The sequence below is a fragment of the Lagopus muta genome, chromosome 1 (genome assembly GCF_023343835.1).
Source record: "Lagopus muta isolate bLagMut1 chromosome 1, bLagMut1 primary, whole genome shotgun sequence".
NCBI classification, from domain to species: Eukaryota; Metazoa; Chordata; class Aves; order Galliformes; family Phasianidae; genus Lagopus; species Lagopus muta.
This window is the reverse complement of record NC_064433.1, coordinates 176885171-176910382: the sequence shown is the minus strand read 5'-3', so window position 1 is coordinate 176910382 and position 25212 is coordinate 176885171. Positions and strand designations below refer to the sequence as shown.

The following is a 25212-nucleotide window of genomic DNA, read 5'->3' as shown; positions in this document are numbered from 1 at the left end:
GGCTTCCTTTCCAGAAGTTAGAGTCAACAGGACCTTCTCTAGCTGGATTATAGTTAGTAGTATAAGCAAAACCAGGATCAAGGTCTAATCATGATTAGTGCTGTCCAAACATGATGAAATGTTGCCCTTTACAAAGAATGCATTATAAAAATCATGAAATATACAGTAAGAACATATGAGATTGGGAGAGAAAGTATCATGATTTTAGCTAATGTCACAAGGTAATTCAAGGTTATGTAATTCAAAGTCATGACCAGGTTACTCACTAAATCATCCATCAAGGGCAACCACTGTCTGAGAGATGCACTGTAAGAGCTGACGCAGCTTACAGAATTGCTCACCTGTTAAGCAGCCTGACAGCACACTATGCTATTCTGTGATGCCACTGGCCAGAAATCATATTTATGTCAAAATGTGCAAGAAGAATCCCCTAACAGCTTATATTTCTAATTTAAAAAAAGAAGACAACTACTTCCAAACTTATTCCAAAATAAACCCAATCCCAGTTAGTATTGAAATGCTTTATCGTTACGTATTAAAATAGCTACACTGACATCTACATCCACAAGATACGGTTGCTAATACTCACCAAGGCATTCATAAAGGTCATATCCTTACCTGGTCATACAGTTTTTCATCTGCTAGGAGGTAAGTCTTTGCCCAGCGCTTGAGGAACCATACAATATCTTTGCCCATCTGGGGGCTCAGAAGGTGTGTGAGATTTGCTCTTATTGCTCGAGATTCTACTTCTGACACTCTTAAAATAGCAGACAACAACCTGAGGGTTACAACATACAATAAGGATATTGAGAGTGTTTTCTGGAGAAGCAAAACAACTTATTTTTCATGAAATACAAAGGGAAGAAGAAGAAAACAAAGTGTTTTCACTCTAAAGAAGTAGAGAGCACTTGAATTTATTGCTTCTTTAAATGTAAGAGAGGAGACAGGCTACAATGGCAAATATCATCCGTGAAGTCAGAATATGCATTAAAAGATAAAGTGGTTTTCTTTGATATCAAAAACACTGGAACAAAAGAAGTGTGACATGCATCCTGACAGCATGGGATTTCTCCCTTTCCTGCTCCCCTAGTTACAAAGTGGGGCCTAATGGCGAAGCTTCAGTAACACAACAGTTCCTGAAGAACAACTGCAGAAACACCCAGGTATTTCTTACTTTCTCATTACCACAGAGAGACAGTGTGATGTAGCAGATCACTAAATGATTGCCTCAATACAACCAGTCAAGAAAACTGTATTAAATGTTAGATTTTACAGTATATCAATTAAACTTGGTAGCAAAACATTGGTTTTCTCAAGGAATTTAGGAGTTGACAGAGGTCTACTTGTTGAAGAAATTTCAGAGCTATTGTTAGAGAGCCTCAAATCTATATCTGATTTTATTTCTATCTACACCAAGACACTGCATTAAGAAACTGTTTATTACTTGAAGCTGCCAGACTTGGAATCAACAAGCAGTACTGAAACTCATGAATACATTAACTCATTAACTAATACATTAGGATTACCCACAAAGGTAGATTTTTCTAGCCTTTTCCTGAAGAAAATGTTTAGTACACAAAAACTAATCTATGGCTAATGTAGACAAGCTCACTAAAGCTCTGGAAAGTTCTTTCTCAAGCTGCACACATATTGAATGCATTTATATAGCCTACAGTATGGTATCAAGATTCATCTGTGTTGCTTTAAAAACAAGATTTCAGTAATTTGAGCCACTGTATGGACTTTCTGTAACAAATAGATTAAAGACAAGGTTTCTGTAGAGACAAAGTTTTTGTATTTGTTTTAATAAGCAGCTCATGTCCACCATTACAGCCATTAGGTCAACAGTCTAGTCATTTTGGCCATCCCATCTCAAATAACTGATCTGTTTTGATGCCATATTCTCGCTCAGCCCTTCAGCCCTCCTCCTGGATCACCCTGCCTTCAAATATAACCTGTGTTAAAGAGTGTAATCACTCTTCCCTTCTTTACCATAAGAAAATTATATTTAATCTTTTCTCTTTTCTTTTACATTGCTGTCTTAACGTGTCTTTTATAAAAACATTCATACAAGTTATTTACCTTACTTTACAACTAGTTAAAAGATATACTTGATTTCTAACGTTCAGGGTTTACATTTGGCTTTTTACTTTTACAGTTCACAGAATTCCACCCCTGTTCTTACTTTTTCCTCTGAAAAAGCATTCGACATATATAACACATGATGCATTTTTACCTTATTACAGAATCAGTTCTGTTGTACCCTGGGATGGAAGAGGCCTTTTCTCCTGGAGATCCCAGAATTTGAAGTGTTGTATTGATGTCAACTTCAGTTGAATGCTTAATGGAATATTCCATGACTTCTGGAGGTATTAGCGGAGTCTCTCCCTGAGTATCATTAGCCAAGAGGTAGCCTTACATTAAAGAAAGAAAGAGTGATCACAACTTTCTATCCTAGGTTAATCTATAATCTTATCTAAGCTTTTTAATGAGAGAATCCATTGGCTTAAATGCAGACATCATACCAGAACCAGATGTTTATACAAACCCTGACTTACACTGTTTAAATATGTACCACTAACTTTGGAGAGAGGAACCTAATGTGACATTAAACAAATACCAAAACATAAATCATCAGATTAAGTAATAAAAATAAGACAGGGTAAACTTTTAGTACATGAAGTAAACACATCAAGTACTGCAGCCAATTCAGCCATTGGGAAAAAATATATACACATTTTGCAGTCACTATTATCTCTGTTAAGTAATAAGAACAAGCAGTTGATTTTACAGCTTCCCTAGTAAGTCCATCTCATTTGGGACTTCTGCTCTGCTAACATTTCAAATCTCCTTTTAACTTTCTGACATCAAACTCACTACTGCAAAGTTTTCCTTGCATAGCAACAGCAGATCAGGTCAAGCAAGGATTTTCACAATACTCTAGTCAGGCTAACTAATATTAATTCCAGATTCAGAGTTTTCATTGTCTGATCTCATAACCATCTGAGATATGAATACAAACTTCATTTCACAGTGATACAAAAGTATTATAAACACATTTATGCCAACATCTGAGAGCAAGTTAAACAGCAGGCGTTCAGAAAGACCCCACAAAACATTTCATAAAGTGTACATTTCTTTTAATGAAATACAGACACTATATTTGCTAATATTACATTTTGCAAACAGATGTTAGATAATGCCATCTAAAATGAAAAGGTTCTAAATTTAAGTTCTCTGAAATAGCAAAATGCCAGGGCACGGACAAACAGCCCTGAGAGATTCTGGAACTTACTTGACTTCTGGCACCACCAAGTAATATTGCTATCCAGATCTCACGTGGATTACCTCACAAAGCCGTATGACCCCCAGACATTACAGCTGAAACCATGAACAGACCAATTTCTTGAATACGTTGACTGGTAACATTTCAGAAGTCTATGACAAAATTATTAATGGGAATTTCCAAAGGATGTACTTCATGTAAAGATGCCATAAATCTTTTAAAGACAACTTCTGTGTTACTGCAGACAGGTGAATTGTAAGCATATACAGTCATTTACCAGCAGCTGACATGCAAAGATTTTTCTTTCCTGAGGTGTTGCAGCTGCTATAGCAATATCAGAATAAGCTCTGCTTAACACTGTTCACTAACCTGTGACTAAAATAAGCCAATGAATATCCTCATACAGGTCATCAAGCACTTTATTGTCAATTGAGCCTGATGCAGGTGAGGCAAGCAACTGCTGCTGATGTCTTTGCAACTGACCATGGAGCCTTGTCACTCGGTCTTCTAATAAACTGTGGACAAACCATAATAAAATAACTTCACTGTTTTTAAACTGTTTCAGCAAAGACAAGTTTTTCCAATTAGACAAATTTATTTGTTTGTATTCATGGCCATTGTCCTGTACCTTGTAAGAAGAGGTATACAGTGTTCTGCAGCAATTCTTCCTAGCATGCCAACACTGGCCAGCTGGTCACAGAACTGGTCTCTGTCATCCTCCTGCAGTTCACTGATTTCTTCTTCTTCCCGAGAGGCCACACCATTGGCAGTCTGGTGTTATTTCAACAAAAACAGAAGCAACCAATTCATGTTACATTCACTACAATTCTTTACCACTGGACTTCTCTATGTTATTTTGGCTTCTGTGTCACAGAAACGCAATAGGCTAACACTACATTAGATGCAGAAGAAATAAACAGAAGAGTACATAAGGCTTTATATTGTCTTGAAATAATAATTTCACAAACTTATCATGAAACAGCAAATTCAGTTCATTGTATATTTGCTGCCTTTTCCAATAGTGCTCTCAAGTCAAAAGAATCACCGCTAGTGAAAAGAATCACAGAATCACAGAATGGCCAGGGTTGGAAGGGACCTCAAGGATCATGAGTCTCCAACCCCCCTGACACATGCAGGGCCACCAACCTCCACATTTAATGCTAAATCAAAGATAGAAGTTAAGAAAATTGATGCTCATTAATAGAATAAGAGCAGACTGGACAGCAGGACAGTTTCTTTAATCACATACATAAATAAGCTTGGTCAAGCATCCACTGCTGTAGGCACAGTATAGCAATGCACTGAATGACTCTGGCTCATAGAGATGGTCTGCAAACCCAATGAACAGGAGTCTGCTAAAATACATGTAGATGTGGATTTCAAAACACGTAATCAGGCCAAGAACCATTTGAAACACTGGGACTTCCACATCCTATTCATTAGCCAAAGATACTCTTCCTCTGAGATCTTACTTAGATCACAAGAGGAAGAATTTTACAAAATGAAGTGAAAATCACCTCTTTCAATAAATATTTTCTATAACTCACTGCTTGAGAAAACAAAAAATCTCAGTTTTAGAAGTTTATTTCTTACTGATGCAGTAGGTGCAGTGTTTGATTTCTCAAAGTACATCTTGATTATAAAATACCAAAATAATTACAAGACTGTTTTCTTGAGGAGATGAATCATATGTAGAAATCACATATCAATCTTACACGTGTTTTTAAGAAATCCCTTGAAGAATGACAGAATTTACATAAATTACAAACTCAAGCACAAGTGGTGGAGAAAGCCATCATTCTCCATTGTTTTTGCAAAGGCTCTGGAAAATTAAATCCAAACAATTTCTTACATAACGTGCTTTTAACCCATATTTTCTTTATCTAACCCACCAAATCATTCTCTTTTGGCAACTTCAAAGTCGCAGCTGTTTACTGAAGAGTGAGTCTGGTCTCAAGGCAGAGACTGAAAGTTCCCGTTACTGCTTTGATATCGAACAAGAAGCATTCTAAAATGCCAGCTGTGGCTTTTAAAAGGTTACCCATGGGATAAATGACTTATCTCACAGAATGACATGAATTAACCTGTGGATACAAGCTATGTCAAGACCGCCTGATATGAATGCAAAGTTCTCTTGTGAAATATTTGTCTCTGTTTTGGCACTGTTATTACCATCTGTTGCATATCAAGATATCAGAATTAGGTTTTACACAATGATTTTCAGAGTGAGGTATCTTAAGTATCTTTGCACAGCATCAATATAAGTTAATGTAGTTATTGAATCAAATCTCTGCAATAATTAATTCATTCAGTACCTACATCCAAGTTTCAGTGCCATAATCTATTTCAGAGAGATCCATACTCCTGGCAAAGAGGTTAACTTGCTTTCTTTCTCAAAGATTCAGCAACTAGTCAAGTTAATTTTGTTTTTCCTCTAGAAGAGTCGCTCATAAAAATTCAGTAGGGAAGTCACATACCATTTTATCCAAAAGAATGTAAATTTCATGTTTCTTCTAGACTAAGCATGTTATTCTGTATTTTCCTATATATTTATGCATGTCAGTTACACTTCAGTTGGAAGGTAACAAAAGCACAGAAGGCTTCCAATGTCACGGAAGATTTTTACTATGACTCTAGGCAAGAGAAGGACAGTCAAAGGTTTGGTCACTGCATGGGCAGCGAGGATCAGCAGGATGCAGATCAAGTTGAGTAACAGGTTTTTTTTGTTTTTGTTTTTAAAGGTATTTTTCATCTTTGTATTCCTTTATTTACTTTTCATAATGAGAGAAACAGACTGGAAAAAGAGCCTCTGAGTAACAGACTCTTTCAGCATTTTTTCATCTCCAGTCAAAGTCACAAGCAGTAATTCTACAACTACCTTCTTTGAGCTACATAACGAAGCACAAAACAAAACAAAACAAAACAAACATGAGTTAGTTGCCATATATTATCAGCAAGAACTACTAGAGAAAGGGCTTACCAAATTCCTTGTACCATCAGGAGCAGCTAGATGGCACTGAATGTAAGAATTAAAGACCTGAACAGCATGTTGGGTAAAGAAACCCTTATGGAAATGTTTGTCATCTTGTACCAAAGTAAGCCAAGATTCCAGCAACTTATCATATGCTTCCATATATACCATGTCATCTTTATCAAGCTGTAAAGAGATGAAAGAAACAAAACAAGATCTTATTTCCTAAACTAAATCAGAGGAACATACTGATTCTCATTATTATTACTCATTATTATTTAACAGATGTCCTTCTAATTGTGAAACAACAAAAAAAAAGTAATCACAAAGCCTTTTCAAGGACAGTCATAAATAAATCAGAAAGAATTGAAGTAATGCATCAAAAAAAAATCAGTGCTGCTTTGTTAGGGTTTAAAAATCTGTTGGTGTTTAGTTTGTTTTTTTCTTCTACTGTTCAAAATCAAACTAGTCTTAAGTTAAGCCTTTAGTGCATGACTGCCTAAATACAGGCACTAGCAGGCTCCCTCTACGATGATTCCAAGCATCTCAGGTCATTTTAGAAACTACAAATAATTGAGCAATATCTGTTTAATTAATTACATAAAAAGAACAAGTGCATATAGATTAATATTATTTCAAACATAGTGGAAAACAAGAGAGAGAAGAGATTACAACTCTATTATGAAAGAAATTGTTGTTATGACTGCATATGTTAAAGAAACCCCACTACAGGTAGTCCATTTTAATGAAACACGTCTCCTTTTGTGCAGGATAAAAAGAGAGTAGAATTCTATAGAATAAGCCCTGCACCTCCAATTGTTTAGTGCATTTTAACTGCTATTCATGTATGTTTACATGAGGCACTCAAATTGGCACAAGGAAATTCACATCTGGAAAAAAACTCCTGGGTTACAGGCAAGCTAGAGAACCCAGATAGCAAAGGGATTGTTTCTTTTCAAAAGGACATTTAATGCATTTCCCCCCACACACACTTTATGCAAAAATTAATCTTCAGTAAATACTACCAACTGCAAATAATTTAAATATGAACATATGGACGCATTTGCTTGTACTGCAGGACTTTTCTTGCCTCTAAAAAGTCTTATCAACTTTTATCCAACAAAATTGCTCACAAATTACTCTGAGATAGCAAAGCTTACTAAAAGGATTTCTTGATGAAATACAGAGATCTAAAGGCCTCAGTCACGTTCCACACAGAAGAATTCCTGACTTTCAGAGAAGTTACAAACACGGCTGCATGAACAAAGAAAAAGAAAACACTGGCTGGATGACTGACTAAGGGAAAATACCACGTTGTAAGCATTTCAAGGTATCTTCACAGCATCCTTCTGTAACTGCAATGCAGTTATAGTTATAGAAACTAAAGTATGGCACACTGATGCAAGTCTGAAAACAAAAAAATGGAGAGAGAGATTGAAACTGTATTCAGTGCTAACTTAAAGTAAATTTATGACTCACATAACATGTCTTATTTAAAATTTGGCTACATTCATTGAATCACCAAACATCTTGACTTGAATGTTTATAAAACGTACATACAATAAGAATCCAGAGCATAATGCAGTAAGCAATGTTGTTTTACTAGTGACAAAGCAATTCAATTTGAAAGGGCAATTATCACACAAAAATGATGTTAACAGCTGATTATATTTTCCTAAGGAAGCCAGGACTAGTGAGTTCAGGACTCAAGATGTTTAGGAGAGGTGAGGTGCAATAAGTAAGGCCAATGTCTAGGATGGGAAAGGTGAACTCATACTTCTTCCCTTGTAGACTGCAGACCAACCCTCAGCATGGCTGAAGCTTGCTGTTCTCCAGCAGCAGAGCTGCTCAGGCAGGTGTTTCAACTTCCCTCAGCAGCCAGGTAAGCATAAAACAACATTTGAACATGATTTTTGGATTGTGTTTTCCTCTCTCTCCCCCCCTTGGTTGAATATCAATATTAGCAACAGCAGCAAGTACTGTCAGCAACAGCTTCTGACTCTGTGCCAAGACGCATATTGCTTTGAAGTGGTTTGCACATTACAGCTTGGGACCTCCTGATTTTGACAGTTTCAATAGCAGTCTTCTGGCTGAGTTGATCCCCTGTGTCTGATGGGGTTTCTGCAACATTTGTACAAGCTGTTCTACTGGCAGAAATATGGGAAAAACAGCTTGTCCCACCAGCAAAACTTTGCTGTGTACACTTGCCTGTGTTATGCTGCATTTTAGAATTCTGACAAGCTGCAGGAACATTATCTCAGGATTCTACTGAGTCCAAAACACATGGTTTTCTATTTTTCACCAAGAACTCTTATTTGCACATGAGCTCACAGGGAATCTCAGCAAGAAGCTTAGGATAGAATGTTGACCACAGCTTGGACTTTCCTAAGCTATAAGATTGCTTTCAGGGATGCAAACCAGATCCAGCAACACCATTCTACAGTCAGAGCACACCATACCATTACACCATCTGTGTAAGTGAACAACAGCTTGAAATTCTCACAGTGCACATCACTGCTGACACACTGTTCAGGTATAGGAATTATTTTGGAAGACCCAACACCACACAATTCTGTAATCATTCTGGAGATAAAGAAACAACATGAAGTTTACATCTCAACTTCACATCTGTTACACCTATGATACAGTAAAGTGATGAATATGTAACCTTTCCTTTAAAGAGAGAATTTTTACATCATGCTGTGGCAAAGTCCTGCACAGTCCTCTTTCTGATGTTGCTGGATCTGATAACACCGAATATAACACTGAAAAAATTGCCTTCAGCAAAAACAACGGGATGATATAAGTGTAGGCAGCCACTGCTCAGTAGGCATCAGTGGTCACAGCCATCTCCAAAACAAACTCTGTACCCACAATGGTAAAAGCTGCCACAGGCTTCTGCTGGGACAAGAAGTGCTGAGCTGGCAGCTTCCACCAAGCACTGCTGTAGTGAAAAAACATGGCTACATAAAACAAGAGACTACCTGAGGAAATGTATATCCTCTAGCCCCCCTCATTTAAATGATAGCTATCTGTGGTTTTGCAAAACCTTTCTGTAAAGGTTCTAGGACTTCCAGTCTAAATGAAAACTGGGCCAGAAGTATTACATTTTAACCTTACGGCATAGTTCTCAAGCACTGCAAGCAATGCTAATACTAATACACCTGTGATCTTCAGTAAAGAAATGTGTCTGTCAACTTTATAATTAAATACTTCTGTAACAATTTTCCAACTCAATTATTAAGCCTGGTCAATATAGAGAACTCAAAAAAATAATTGGTAACGCTAACAGCAAAAAACTGGCTGCTACTGTGATAGCTTCATTTTAAAATAAATAACTACTCCATGTAAGTAGTTCAGGTGCAACATTTGCCTTAATTCTTATGGGCTTTTTACAATCAATTCCATTCCCCTAGATGTTTTTATTTAATGCAGTTTCTGGAAGGACAAGACTTACCCCTAACCCAGCTGATCTTTAATGTTACAACCAAAGTCTGTAGAACAGCAAAAAGTCCTCTGAAGTACAGATATGTACATGGAATTTGCTTGAGTCATGCCAGTAACACAGGGATTATTGGAGCTGCTCTCTGTATAGGGTTAACAACAGACCTTAACAGCTATATTCACTTCAAACAGAAGTTCCTGCCTGTAGAACCCCCACTGTGTAAATATCAGTCTGTCCATTTGCTCAGGTTGTCACTTCAAGCTTTTGTGTCTGTAACAAGTTCATTATCTACAACACTTCTCAGAGAAGTCCTACAACAGCAACTGAGCAACATTTAAAGACTTTCCTACTTTTTCAGTGTACCTGTTATTTTAAAAATGAAGATATGAAGCAGTGCTTTAAATCCATAGTTTGAAAGATGCAGAGCATTACATTATGCAAAAGCAAAATTATCTCAGATGTGATTTCAGAAACAACTAGAACAAAAGCACTGAATTTCACAATACTTAATGACAAAAGAACCAAATTCTCACTCCTTATTACAAGGAGAGGGAAACAAAAAAGACTATTTGTTGAGAATGGATACTTACCACTTCTTCCAAGGCAGCGCTTCTTCCAAAAGAACAAGTGAGATGGGCGAGGCAGTTAACAAATGAAGAGAAAAGTTCATTTGGAATGGCAGTTAAAATATTGCGCGGAAATACAGTTATCAGGTTGCTGATAATACTGGAAATTCCAACTGCTTCAGAGTCTTCTATTTCAATTCTATAGATAGAAATAAGAGTTACTTTTCTGCCATTAAGAAAAATGCTAAAAGCCAATTGATTTCGCTGATTCCTTTCAAATGAATCCATCTATATAAGAAGCACCTACTTCCAGATGCAGTTTTTAAATTTCAGGAATCCAAAAGTAAAGACAGATTATACCTAGAAATAAGCAAGTCGTAACAGTTCTCCACAAACACACACTGCACTCTGAACTAAAGCTTAAAAGATGTCATCTAAATTTAGAGAGCAGGCATACATACCCATTGATAGTATTCAGTAATCCCTCAATGAAATGTGCCAGGTAATCAATTTGTGAACCTTCGTCAGGAAAGACTGAGCCATGCAGAGATGCCAGCTGTGCCAGACACTGTAATGAATCTTGGGCCATATCTGTATCCTCTCTGATTTTTCGGTGTACCTTTCAGGAAGTGAGATAGTTAGCAATACATGGAAAATAGGGAGTTCTTACAACAGTCACATGGCTCTCAATCCAAAAGAGCACGCACCAAAAAAAGCTTATTATAACTTCTATGATTCTATTCAGTCCGAAATGCAAGGCTTCCTACAGCTCTCTGAAGCACAGCCAATGACAAGACTGGGACTTGCTTTGCAAAGTCGCAAGCCGCCAATTAACTCGCTGAAACCAACGTTTAGTTAATCTTACCTACATTTTGAAAATTGAACTCAGCACCGAATGCTATATCTTAAAGAGAGAAACAGATGCCAGCCAGTCAGACATACTGCTCCTGCTAAAAACAGCAATAATGACAGTCATCTCTATTATGCTAACTATGCCTCGGCTACGGAGTCTTGCTAAAGTTAGTCAACAAGTTCAATCAAGATTATACAGATGCTTCTTTAGCAGAGGTAAACATTGAAGACAGACGAAAATGAATGCATCACTTCCTTGGCAACACCCTTACATTATACAAGGCCAAGTCATCTTCTCTCATTTCTGTGGCATGTTACATCACTACTTCTGCTGGTAAGATGCTCAAATCTGCCAGTATTTCAGTGACCAAATTGTCACTACCTTACTTCAGTTATCAGCTATGGATTTTTTAGAGTTTTCTTAAGCTCACTCTTCCATGTTTTCACATAAGGTTTACTCAAAAAACGTAGGGTAGCTTCTTCCCCCCCCCCCCCCCCCCCCATACCAATTTATGTAAATTACAAATGTCATGAAGTCTAGTTAAAACACTTCCCATTTGTGGTATTACAGTTTCAGCTTTACACAATTTGCAACTAGCTAACCTCTGCGAGATCAAACTGCCAGGTGAAACAAGCCCTAACGCAGAAATACCCCTTCTAACACACATCCTACATTACATTGAGATCAGAAGTGAAGGCTTCCTCTTTAACATGGCAGTCTTGCCAAGTTTTGCAAGGTTATTAAAATTTCTTAGATCAGATATATGCATATGAACAACCACCATTCACTCACAATACTTCAAATAGGAACCTAATACCAACAGCCTCGAGCATGGCAAATCAGGAATCTAAAACCAAAACTGACAGCGCACTGCCCTGGCTAGCCTTCATTCAAAAATAATCAAACCCAGGTCTGCTATGGTTGCTATTAAATAAAATACAAATGCAATAAAACAATTCTGCATGTTATTTAAAACAAAATCCTTATCATAAGTACATACTGGTCTCCCAAACTAGCTAAAGAGAGATATTTAACTCAGACAGCTTTATATTATTAAACGAGGAAGGGTTAACATGTAAGCCAAAAAGTTATTTGCATGTGGAGGTTCACAGCTGACAGTAGCAACTGTCTGGATAGCCTGGACAGCTGTTCCAATTGTGAGGAGCTGCTAAGAGTTCTGCCACTGATTTTTTTCACCTTTTCAGAACTGCTGGAACAGAAAAACTTTTAGTTAAAAAAAATTACCAAAATGTCCCACCAAGTATGGACGTGTACCCAAACATGTATCAGACAACTCAAGCACCACGGGAGATTGCCATTTACTTCCTCTAGTAAAAGCTTTGCTCCCGCTTCGAACACACTGCTTCTCCACTTTGCAAGAACAAAGTAGCTTGAAAATGCTGAATTCTCAGGTCCTCAGAGATTTAACATAAAATAGCAGAGTAAGCTAACTCATAAGCCAATACATGCAGCAGCAGCAACTTCGAGTTGAACAAACACAACTTCTCCCCCAAAACGGGGGGAAGAAAGAACATTACTTATAAGAGTTCTATTATCAGACTTCTTTTTAAAGGATGGGAAGTGAATATGGCATTCCCTCTCCCTGCTTCACCTCTTCCCTTTCACTCCTAACAAAATCTCTTTTGATTTAGCATGCTTGGATTCACTTTGTACTGGGGTAAGAGATGCAGAATCCTGTATGCGGAACTGGCCAGAACAGTGCAATTACATTACTAATGTTCAGCTGCTCTGTTAAGCAATTGTTCTAATATCAGCAAATAACCCCACACACACCCTCTTGATCCTTTTTTTCTTTTTTTTTTTCTTTTTTTTTTTTTTTTTGAGAGCTGTTACACCTTATCTGAAAGATTTAATTTATCACCGCTTACAATGCCTGGTTTCATTTAGTATTGGAATCTATTTCCCAAAGCACTAAACATACAGCTTAGATAACTATATACTTCTTATTTAACAGTTATCAATTTAAGACAATTTATAGGCAAAACACATATCTGGTAACCTAAGAAAAACACAATAGTTCTGCTCACTTTGACAAATTGGCTGAAATGAAGGGAAACAGTCCTACCTGATGCAAAAGGAAGGATCCAACAACAAAGCTTTATAACAAGAAGGAGCTGCTTTCCCTGTGGTCTGGACTATGAAAGTTGAAGAATGAAACTTACTGTAAAGAAAAGCTCCATAACTCTGCTGTCCAGGAGGGTCTCACGCCAGGATTCTGTTGGCTTTAGCATCACATTTTGTGAGGATTCAAACATAGCTATATAATGTCTGCCCAGTTATCTGGTGTCAAGGTCAACAATAACATTCCTACTTGGCTTTAAAAAAATCCTAGATACAACAGGATCCATTCAGAAAGAATGTAATGGAAACAAACTTTAAGCCTCTTCACATACACAGCATAATTCATGCATGAGGCCAAGGAATAAAAGGTATTAAGTATTGAAAAAAAGAATGCTCCAGGAATGTTAGATAACAGTTTGATCATAATTATGAGACATACCATAGTGATATGATCACTTTGATAACCAGGGTGTCTAATGTGACACAGCGAGAAGGGAAAAAAGCAACCGCAATTAACAGGTGGTAAAATTTATGCAAAATGGGAAATCATTTCCTAAAAAATTTTCCTGGCAGCTTTTAAAAAGGCCTTACGAGAGCTAAAGATAGCCCACTGAAATCCATATCCCATTTTTCTAAATAGCCAAATATGCATCCCAGAACGCAGATATGTTAGCCTTGCATTAATCGGCATTTTTCATCACGCTGTGAAGAACAAAAGCATAAGGCACCACAAGGTACTGCCACAGCAAACATATGCTTGCATGAGACCCATATAAAAGCGTCCACTCTGCAGTGAAGCTACGACTTTGCTGCACTCCTTCCAGCTATTACCATACGTTCTGGCATGATTTAGCTTTTATGAAATTCTGCCAGTGCTCCAGTAAAAAAAAAAATAACAGAGACATGAGCAAAACCACTTGAACAAGCATGTGGCATTCTTTGTCAGTCTGATCACAGAGAAGCATTTATCAAAGGGTTTTGAAAGTCCTTCCTTCTGACACCCCTCAATCCAAAGAGCAGAAGTTTAACACATGAGTTATGTTTTCATTTGTCTTCCGAAAGCCCTTCGCTGCTCCCTCTGATCCCTTTGTAAGCCAACATCAGAAAAAGTGCAGCATGCTCAGCTGCATATAACTGGTCCTGAACATGTCTGCAGTGTAAAGTCATCAGGCGTTACAAAAAGTAAGTTTATCAAAAGGTATTTATACCTCTGAATGAAAATACATTTTTACAAATAGTACCACACAGGAAAGAAAGCAGGCCCCTGGCAATCTGATGATTGATTAAGAGAACATACATAAAGCAAGCATCTAGTTTCAGACAAAGCACTGTGATGCAAGGCAGAAGGCACAATTTTAGGTCCTCGGTGTTCTGCCAGTCCATGAGTTCCCAACAACCACAGGGCAGTTCCAAAAACAGCCACTTTTTCCATGGCACAGCACACTGCAATGCAGGAGAACAATCATGGATTTTCATTAGCACAAAAACCAAAAACAAGACATCTTCACAATTTTCAACACAATCAATGTGTGTTGAAAAATAACAGAACTGCATTATTTCATTTCAAGCAGAGTAAAAAAAACGTAACAATAATAAAAAATCAGAGTTGGCTATTTTACTTCCATCTGAAATAGAAATGTCATGTAGGGATTCAGAAGTGCTTCAGTTCTTCCAGATAAAAGTAAAATTTATCATGTGCATCCTCTGTCAGGAGTAATATCACAAGTTAAAACTAATTTAATCAACTCTGGCACTTTAAATCATCTTTTTTTTTTCCCCTTCATTTGGAATATTCTTGAAAGTACACTTCAACAGTCTTTATTTACAAGACCGTCCTTTGCCTTAACACTCCAGTGTAAGACTGACATCAGCACCAAAAGACTATTGATTGATTATCAGTCTGAAAATCAACTTGCTCATCACTTGTTTGTGCTCACAGAGGGGACCAGCTACATACCACTTTTGACGTGGAATGGAAGAAGGGCCGATTTGCTGTCGGTATTTTAACAAGCCTCAGTATTTAGTGGCCCTTTCCTGTTATTTTTAGTTCCGTTTCTCATGCTAATGGACTGATGACACATCTGACAATAGTAATCTGTGGGTAAACTATTTGTTCATTAAACAACACAAATTATACCTGCACCCATTACCAAGATTTTACATCTATTTTCTGCTCCACACTTGGTGAATGCAAACACGACCACAAGCTGGGTGTGGAGATGCTTTCTACCGCGAAATACCAAAACTTCAGCCCTATTAACAGCAGCCCAGATGTGTCAAACCTGAAAAAAATGGCACTGAATTACCTAGCACATGGCATGGGTGTGGTGAGAAGTGTCATCTTCATCAAGAAGATGTATTAACACGTACCAAGCTCTACTGAAAAGAGTAGCAATGTAACTAGATGCCTTCCAGCACGATACACCTCTGATGTTCCTTGATTAGAACCTATAGAAGAAGAGGAGATGCCAGTGTTCAAGAAGGAGGTTCTTCTGTCTTTGATGAAATTCACGTATGTAGCCATTAGTGTTACATTTGGGCTTTGTTTCACAAACACGAGAAAAAAGAATAACATGTTTTAAAATGCTAAGTTTAACTTACAGTTAATATAAAAAACTTCTATCTGTTTCTTGTTGGAGCACAGTAACAGAAAGAAAAGGTAAAAAAACCTGTAATTTTCTTCACAGTCTTTGCCTCGCTTCCAGGAGGAGACCGATGAGTGATTGTGAATAAGAAAATATTTCACATCCATAGCCATGGAGGATCATAGTACTTCAAGATGCCCAAAAATTCTAACATTTGCAAATGGTTCCCAAAGTTTCGGGTTCTTTTTTTCCCCACTGTGAGAGGCGAGGCAAGGCAAGGCTTGCCCTGGCACCATGAAGGAGTTTAGGAACTCAAAACCCAAGGCTAAGTATTCTGACAGACTCCAATTCACAAATTTGTCCACAGTAGTGAAAAACTCAGAAATGGAAGAAAAACCCACAGAATGGCAATGACTGATTATTTTTTTTCTTAAGTTATTTTAATTGCTTAACCTTTGTTGTCTGGAAAATTCTGGAGAGCTTTATATTAGTCTTTGACTTACACCTCACAAATAAAAATGCACTAGAAAGGTAACTGCTTGATATCCACCACACATTGTTAGAATGCTAATATACTTCTTGTATTTGTATTTTTTAAACCTCCCCTTGCTTGCTAGCCCGTCAGCCAAGCATATAGGATGAATTAAGAGCAAGTTGAAAAAGACATGCAGAGGCTTGCTGCCCCCTATAGAGAATACCTTCACAAATCTGCATGTAATTCACACTCTTAGGAAACAGATTCAGCATTCATGAGAAAGAAAGAGTGCTTTAGCATTCAGTTGTTAAAATACAAGTATTGCTATCAGTGGAACAACTATCTGATATGGGAAGCACCAGATTCAGATTGTATCTACAGAACAACAATCTAAGAGGCATAGGAAGCCCTCAGCTAACTTTAAAACCAGTCACTTCTTGCTGGTGGTGTAGCCATGCCTACATGAAGTCTCAAGTGGACCACCAAGGGGATTTGCAGCTCACACTGAAACTCGTTATCCCTACTAACATTCGCTACAACTATACAGCTCCACATCTCTCTTATGCTTAAACCACCTATGCAGAAGTCACTGCTATGGAGATGCACACCCTTCCTCTACACACTGCTTACCAACCAAAAAGCTGACGAACTTCTAAGCAGTAGAGATATCCAAGTTAATTTTCACTTCAGAGAGATGAAACTGATAAATGTAAAAGACAGATCTCTCTTTTGCTCTTTCTTCAACACAGCTGTTTTAGTTATACTGACTTTTACTTCCTATTCCAAACAGCCAGGACAGTATTTTCATCTACCAGATAAAAACTGTATTAAATGTTGGATGATCCCAGGCTGCCAGCAAAAAAGACAGCACTGCTGCTGAAGGAAACCCACATTGCCTCTCCTCAGCACAGGCTCAGTCATTTCTGCCACTGTTCAACAAATCAAAGTCAGGGCCTCACCCTGGTAGAAAGAAGTATTCAACCACCCTGCTCAGTGACACACTCATGGGAGTCACTGGAACAGGATGCTTTTTCAGCAGCAAAGCCAACTCAAATAATTCCTCAAAACAAATCTGGAGGCTTTTTTTTTTTTTTTTTTTTTTTTTTTTTTTTTTTAGCATTCTGTGTGTTTTTCACACACTTCCATTACACATAGCAGATGCTACCAATCAGGGTTGGACTAACTCCAAGTCTTCAACTTCAACTATATTGTTCACAGGATCTCCCAGAGAGAGATCTCTCATTCTGGCTTGAGATATTTTCACAGAGATTTGAAGAGCTTGTTCCTCTAAAAGCATGGCTGAGGAACACATACTGAAAACAGAGTTCAGATCAGACAAAAGCTTCAGTCAGTTCATGCAATTGTTGCACCATTCATTTTCATGGCATGTCAGTGATGCGCATTACTGGAGCACTTCCCATAGGTTTATGTAACCTGTATTTTAAATTCAATTCCCGATTCTACATTCACTTGAAAACTTGCCAGCTTGCCTCCAAGCAAGAAGAGGCACCAAATCGAAGAACTAAAGCTGAAGTTCCTCTGTGTTCATGTACTATTAGCACCTTTACAAAAACCTGTGCCTTTATGAATGAAATAATGCACAAACAGTTTTGTAACAGGTAACAAACATCCTCATTTAGATGAGAGATTGCAAGACAAAAGGTTATGTTTTGATAAAGAACTCCTATATTCAAGGGCATCTATCCAAAGTCCATTAGAACATGGCTGCCGAGAGCAGATATATCCTAAAGTAAAGAAGTGAGAAACTCTCTAGGGGCAAAAGAATATAAACTATAGTTATGTCCTGAATCCATAGGAGAAGTTATACGCCCATATCAAAATGCATTAGAGCCTACCAACACACACCTCCCTAACTGGATGAACACTCAATGCAATGTATTAAGAGAGGGGTCCTTGAAGGCACTCTACCTCTTAGTACCCATCACTTGCACATCCTTAACCAATCGGAACACTTACTTAAGAAAAGATGCAGTTAAAACAAGTTCCATCCAAGCAAACAATATTAAACAAACGGTGCTGTGCTGTGACAACAGTGAAAAAAGAAACCCTACAGAAGCCAACATGCCACAACTGCCACACGCTCTCAGTGCAAAACAGGAATTCTATGCTATTGTCTTTTCCAAGAGTACTGCCAAAAGCCTTAAACATCTGCAAATACCAGTGAAACAATACCACAAGGTAACAGATGAAAGCAACAAGAGATGATTGCCTATGTGTTAGAAAATGAAATTGAAGCAATTGCACATGACTGAAGGCCTCCTGGGTCACTGTGTCCTGCCTGCAGCAGGCACTGCACTCTGTGACACTCAAAAATGTTCCAGCTTAGGAGTAGGTATGTCCCAGCCTCTCTTCTTTCACTGCTCTAAGAAGGTGAGTATTCCACAATGCAAGTACCAGCTTTTCTCGCTGGTAACTGACAGCTCACATTCACTAAGGCTCTTCTGTTATAGTAGCTGGCAGCATTGCCTAAGACTACATTTAACAATGCAACATACACTGAGTGATCTTGAGTGACAGCACTTCTCAGTTTTTTTATTCCCTCCCCTTGGAGATACCAGAATTGTGCAAGAGGTTACAAAGAGACACCACTATGCTGCAGGGAATACTGAGAATCATTATTATCTTGCCAAAGGAATATGAACCAAAGGAAAAAAAAGTTATATATGTGGACACAATGGGTCACTTTACTCCATGCTTTAGGTATTATATTTATGCCCATTGCTTTGGCATGTGTGCTGTCAAGATTTGGAAAGAGGACACCAACTGATCAATCAATGCAGCAATTCTTATGTTCTTGTGTAATGTGCTATCTATTTAGGAATTGCAGCCAAGTTAAACTTCACTGCCGAGAGCCAACAATCAACAGCAACTTTTTAAACCAGTCTTCATAAGGGAGATCCACACCACTACATGCTACAGCCACCTTAACAGCTACCAAGTCTTACTTAAGACCCACTTTTCTCAGAGACGATTAAAGCTATACCAAATTCTGTGAAAACAGTTCACTAAATAGAGGAGGGAGACCAAAATCAGTGCAGTAATTTTACAGCAAATTGAAATGCCCAATGGTAGAAAGCCGTAAGATAGGACACAAGTTACGAAAAGATTAGACATAAAGCCACATAAGAGCACTTGTGGTGGTACAGCACCAGAACCCAGCCTCCAGAAGTGGCCAGAATTTGTTTAACAGCAGCAGTATCTTGTGAAAACCACAACTGCAAGGCTTGACTAAATTGTTACTGACATCTTGCTTGTGTATCTAGTTCCACCACTGCAAAACTCAAGGTTATGACTGAGCACTCCTGAAAAGAAACCTAGAGCTTTTTCTTTCAAACTGTAACATCATCAGTACTCATGACTGCATCAGGTTTCCACTGAGCAAGACCATAAAACAGAAGAAACTACCTCCAAACACCACTGCACAATACAAGGGCATTTCCTATCTATTTAAGACGACTGCTTTAAAAACAGAAGTTTACACACATTATTTGAATTCTTACAAGTCCCAAACCCTCTCCTGAAAACTTTTGTAAATGTAATCATTTCACTCTAATCTCAGTCTCATAAGCACGTGCAATAAATTACTCTCTGGTCCCCTGCCAAATCATTCCATCCATGATATTTTCCAGAAAAACAATATTGACTGGCACTCTGCTTTATTAAAGAAGAATAAGTACATTTTAAATAAATTTCACTTTTGCTGTTCATCACATAATGAACAGATTCAAAGACAACAGACACAGATGCTGCCTTCTGATTGTCAAATGAGGGAAGAGAAATAAAATGCTATGCAGAAGACTTGAAGGCAACATAAGATTCCTGCAGTACATGCAACTTCATTGAATTTATTCAGAAGGTTTTAAGAAGTTTATAAAGGAGCTTAAAAGTTTGGGTGTTGGTAAGTCTGCTGAGCATCTGCAAGATGAGGCAGCAGCTATCAAAAGAGGTGTCAATGCTGTATGCCAAGTGATGCCTTACCTTTATATTTCTACTATATTCTTCTAGCCCATTTTTCAGGCCAAGCATTTCCACTCTTTTTCCTTCTTTCACTGAGGCTCACTCTCTGTTTATTATATTCCTATTTCCTTTCCATCTCTACATTTCCCCTGAACTTTCTTAATGAACACACATTAATAAACTGCACACAGGAATAAACTGCACCAGTGTGTTGGCAAAAAAATACATATTTCCTCCCAGCAAAAGAGAAGAAATGGAATTTTTGGGCATGCACGTTCCTAAATTGGGCACTTAACTGCCCCACTCCAAATTAAACACAGCTGAGATCTCTTCCCTGTTTTGTCCTGCAGTAAGGGAGAGGGTTGCACTTTCCCTCTCCTTCACAGCAACAATAGACACACCAAATGGACCATCAGCTCAGAACTGAGAGCTGCTCTTGAACTAGTTTTGTCTTTTGTATAAAATACTTCAATGAAAAGTAACAGTAGTTCCTATATGTAAGCGTGTTTTAAGCAAGCACAGGGATGACCAAGAGTATTAATGAAAGAAAACATGCTGCTTATAAAATTTACATTTTTCTCTTCTCACAAAGACTTATCACCCGTTAGAACATGACCCAACTCATCTGAAATGAAGGGCCTGAGGCAAAAAGGATATAATTCGGAGGAAGGAAGTTCCAGCTTAAGACCTGATTGGCTAGTGCAAGATAACGCTGAAACACTGAAGACATCTGAGCATTGAGGTTTTCACGTCTGCTGAATTCCTGAAGTACCTCTACTGTGAGCATGAAGATCTGCCGCAGATCGTCCTCCTACAGTTGGGATGGACACAATATATTAGAGTCTCTCAGTCTGTTCTGTTCCCACCCTATTTTTCATTGAAAAATAGATAATAACCCAAAGTTGACAGTCAGAACCCCAACTTATTTGCCAAAATTAATGCAACATGTCTGTAAATAACAAAAAAAGAAAAATATTATCATAAGTACTAGTTTTAGAAGAAAAACTTAACAATATCTCTTAACAATTGGTGAAGGAGGGGTTGATCTTTGACACAAAAAAGTTGGTAAATTATTCCACAACAGTCAGAGTTTAAAGCGATGCCTTCACAAAAACATTTCTGCCTGGCCAAACAATACATCTGAGACAACCAGACTACACCATCTGCAATAATATTTTTAAATACATAGCTCTCCTTGGCTTTAAACCAAATCTATATTTAAGACTATCATTGTTCCACAGAGTGTTCGTTTTGTTTGCAATTGGTAGCCAAGGAATTAAAGAGTCCAACCATGTAAAGATCTGTAGCTCTACATTGATAAAATGGGCAAAAAGGGATGGCACTTTTTGACACAATTATCAATTCTTCTAAAGTAGCCAATATCTGTATTTGTAATACAGAGCAATCCAATTAAATGCAATCAAACATGCACTGTAGATGAATGCCCCAGGGGCAAGAAAATACTTCCACTTTTTAACATTTAAATTTTAGAAATATAGGTAGCATATATTGATACAGAACTACTTTACCTGAAATATACGTTTACAGTTACCATGGAACTCCATGCTTAGTCCAATGTTGCTGGTTTTACTTGAACTTGAGAACTCGCTCAACAATGCCGTTAAAATGGAACAGGCCAAAGTTTGCTATAAAGAAAATAAAGTGGAGTAATTTAACTAAAAGATGTCCAATAATTTAACACCATTTACAGTCTTTCAGTCCGTTTGTTAGCATATTCCTGTGGCTATTACTTCAATTTTTCATAAGACAAAGCACAATAACTCAAGCTTTCAGGTGTACAGACACTAGGGTGAGCCATCTCCGAGATCATCCACGTTCCATCCTTAAAAAAGAGATTCAAGAATTTGAGCAGCATAAAAAAAAACAACTAAGCACCTGTACAACCATCATTACAAAATGAAAGCAAATGTCATCAATTTGCCAGCCCATTTATTTTCTCCCACTGTACACACAGCTTTACAGATTCAAGGAAGATTCAGCTACCAGTATTTTCTATCCAATAGTTCATTGTAAACTTTGTTGTGGCCCTCCCTTGCATTTGCTACACTTACTAAGTGGATACGTGATCATCATTAAACTTATACCACAGAAAGTGAAACAACCTACTCAAAAACAGAACCTGCAGTACATCATTTACTACAGCTCTCCCATCAAAAAAGGGAGGAATACACAGAATGCTCCAATAATTGAAAGCTTTTCCAAGCTTCCCTCCAAAGAACAAGCTCCACAAGCCTCAGGAAGAACCTTTAGAGCTACTCCTTTAGAATGATGTCCCCAGAGCAGTATAAAAGTGAGTGAGGAAAAGACATGTTAATTTTAGAGAAACAAATCCACGGAGAAAGGAATCTAAGTATCTTCTTCACTCTGAAAATTTAAGGTGAATCGAATGCTTATTCTAAAACACAACTTAAAAGCCATCCTTCCTTTATGAAACACATTGCTCCAGACACAGTTGCTGCTTTTTTGAAATAAAAAAGCTTTTTTTTTTCCTGATATCGAAGTTCAGCAACCATCATCACCAGTTTGAATGTATTTCTGTAGCTGTTCACTACACACAAAGGAAAGTAAATAACATAGTGAGGATACAACAAGTACTTTAGAAGTGTGCCATGTACTACCATAACAAGCACAACGGAAACTTATACTGATGAAATGAAAACACTTTTTGTTAAATAGACGTTCTTAACAAAAAATTTCCATATTAATGGCTATACTCCTAGACTGTTTGGAGCCAAGGTGCCAGGGATGGACAGAGGGATAGGAATTGTTAAAGGGTCATGCATGCCAGCAAGTGTCCAGGGGTTAAACAGAAATATGCACACTACCTCTGAACACCCGAAAGATTAAAGTGGAGATGATACTATTTATGCAAGCTCATACAACAGCTGAGACCAGTGCCATCCACCCACCAACTGCAACATCTTTGTTCAGAAATGCCTCTGAAGTCAGTACCTTGACCCCCCCAGACAACTAGTTATCTTAGCTAGTATACACTAAATTAACATTCTTACTTGCTAAATAAATCCCAGACAGATCAAACATAGCAGCTTCCTGATACTAGACGGCTGTTCTTTTCTGCTGCATAATAAAGCTGTACATTGGGCCAGCATGTTGTTGATCAGTTGCTAAATCCACATTTTCCCATTTTAAAGAAATTTCAAGTGGATTATTTCTCATCTACTTGCTCATGACAAAAGCAACAGTTATTCAGTGAAAAACATCACACTTCAATCTGGTCCAGCAAAAGTACAATTCTCTCAGTCCTATACAAGATGTAAGATACTTCTAACTAGCTCAAACATTTCAGTAGTTTCTTTCCAAATTTCTGTGTAAGCTATTTCATTATTTCACTATTTCTGTGTAAGCAATTATTATTTTTAATTAACACAAATGCTAGGTTTGAGTTGATGTAAAAATTAACGTCTAACATCTAATTAAAGGCTAACACTGACTTTCAAGTTCAATATTTGAAGTTCCATATGGAAAGAATTAATCTGTAGAGAAAAAAAACACCACTGACCCAACCCCACAAAAATACTCGAAGTTTGGCTCTAGAACAATGCTTCAGATAAGAATACATGTTTTTAGAGAAATAATCCCAAGTTGCCAGAGAACACTGCCCAATTTCAATCTGCACCAGGAGTTGCAGAAGCCTCACGAGGCACCCTCAATACTTCAATACAGACTTCACTTTATGCTTCAATTACAAACATGCGGATACTTTTCAGCTCTGAAAAGTACTGATGCAAGGCCATCATTAGTTGTAATCACAAATCTGCATGGTTTGGGTGCTCTAAGATTACTATATGGTGTCTGTGACTGCAATGGTACAACAGCTCTGGACAAAGCTGAGACCCATCTGGTCAATAGCACAGACACCCTCACGGCAAGCTGCCACTATGAGAGCACAGCACAGGCAGAGCAGCGGTGCAGACCCTATGGCTAGCTGCCAATTGCTGGAAAAAATCACTGAGTTGGAATTAGAGGTAAGGAGCAAATAGCAAGCTGAAGTGGACATTTTCTCCTATTGCTTTCTCTGATTTGTTTATATGGCATAAAGCCACATATCTGCTCTGTTCAGACAGTAACATGCTATAGCACAGAAAAAAAAATTGTGTCCTGGATGTTTTTACTCTGCTTTTCTCCTGATCTTAAAGAGAAATTTAAAATGAAGGACAAATGTTATGACTGATGGTGAAAGCTCTTCAAAGATACAGAGAGCAGCAGATGCAGCTAGGCCTGAGGGAGTCTGCCATGGGCCCGATGAAAAAGCTACAGCAGCAACACTGACTTCAGCAACAGCTACTTCAGGTAGACCAGATACTACTCCAAGCACAGGGAAGAAAAGCATCAGATTATCATCATAGAATGGTTTGTGTTGGAAAGGATCTTAAAGCCCACCCAGATCCAGCGCCCTGCTGTGTGTTCAGCGCTGCCCCCCACCAGCTGAGGCTGCCCAGGGCCCCATCCAACCTGGCTCTGAGTGCCTTCAGGGATGGGGCACACACAGCTCCTGAGCAGCCTGTGCCTCACTGCCCTTTGAGTAAAGAATTTCCTCCTAATATCTAACCTAAATCTCCTCCCTTTTAGTTTAAAGCCATTCCCCCTTGTGCTGTCATTATCTCCCTACACAAAAAGACAGCCTTCTTCCTATTTACTGTGTTACCGCAGGTCTGTGCTCTTTATTCCTTCCAGCATCCCAGCTCATAGCAAACACCACACACTGCATCCCTCTATCCTCCCTTCCTCCTTCCCCAAATCTTGCATTCCCAGACTCCTGCCAACACCTTCACCTTGGTACGTTCATTCCTGGAATCCTGCCTCGTTCCCCCCTCATCCCAAGGCCTCCGCAGGCCCTGTGTGCCCTTCTGTTGCCATCTGCACCTGCCAATTGCTTCTCTGAGGATGTGGAAATGTGCCCCAACAGCCACGATATCATTGCAACAGAAA

At 38.2% G+C, this 25212-nt stretch overlaps 1 protein-coding gene across 1 annotated transcript in view; it reads right to left on the bottom strand.

The window, feature by feature from the left end:
- Nucleotides 1-25212, bottom strand: part of XPO4 (exportin 4) — a 78298-nt gene that overhangs the window by 18219 nt on the left and 34867 nt on the right. Inside the window, exons 5-14 of the mRNA XM_048942782.1 lie at nucleotides 21771-21887; nucleotides 20899-21052; nucleotides 13305-13417; nucleotides 10730-10887; nucleotides 10293-10467; nucleotides 6267-6443; nucleotides 3915-4057; nucleotides 3656-3801; nucleotides 2237-2414; nucleotides 619-778 (exon numbers count right to left, since the gene is read on the bottom strand). Of these exons, the coding sequence (XP_048798739.1) occupies nucleotides 619-778; nucleotides 2237-2414; nucleotides 3656-3801; nucleotides 3915-4057; nucleotides 6267-6443; nucleotides 10293-10467; nucleotides 10730-10887; nucleotides 13305-13417; nucleotides 20899-21052; nucleotides 21771-21887 (1521 nt within the window). The remainder of the gene's footprint in view (nucleotides 1-618; nucleotides 779-2236; nucleotides 2415-3655; nucleotides 3802-3914; nucleotides 4058-6266; nucleotides 6444-10292; nucleotides 10468-10729; nucleotides 10888-13304; nucleotides 13418-20898; nucleotides 21053-21770; nucleotides 21888-25212) is intronic.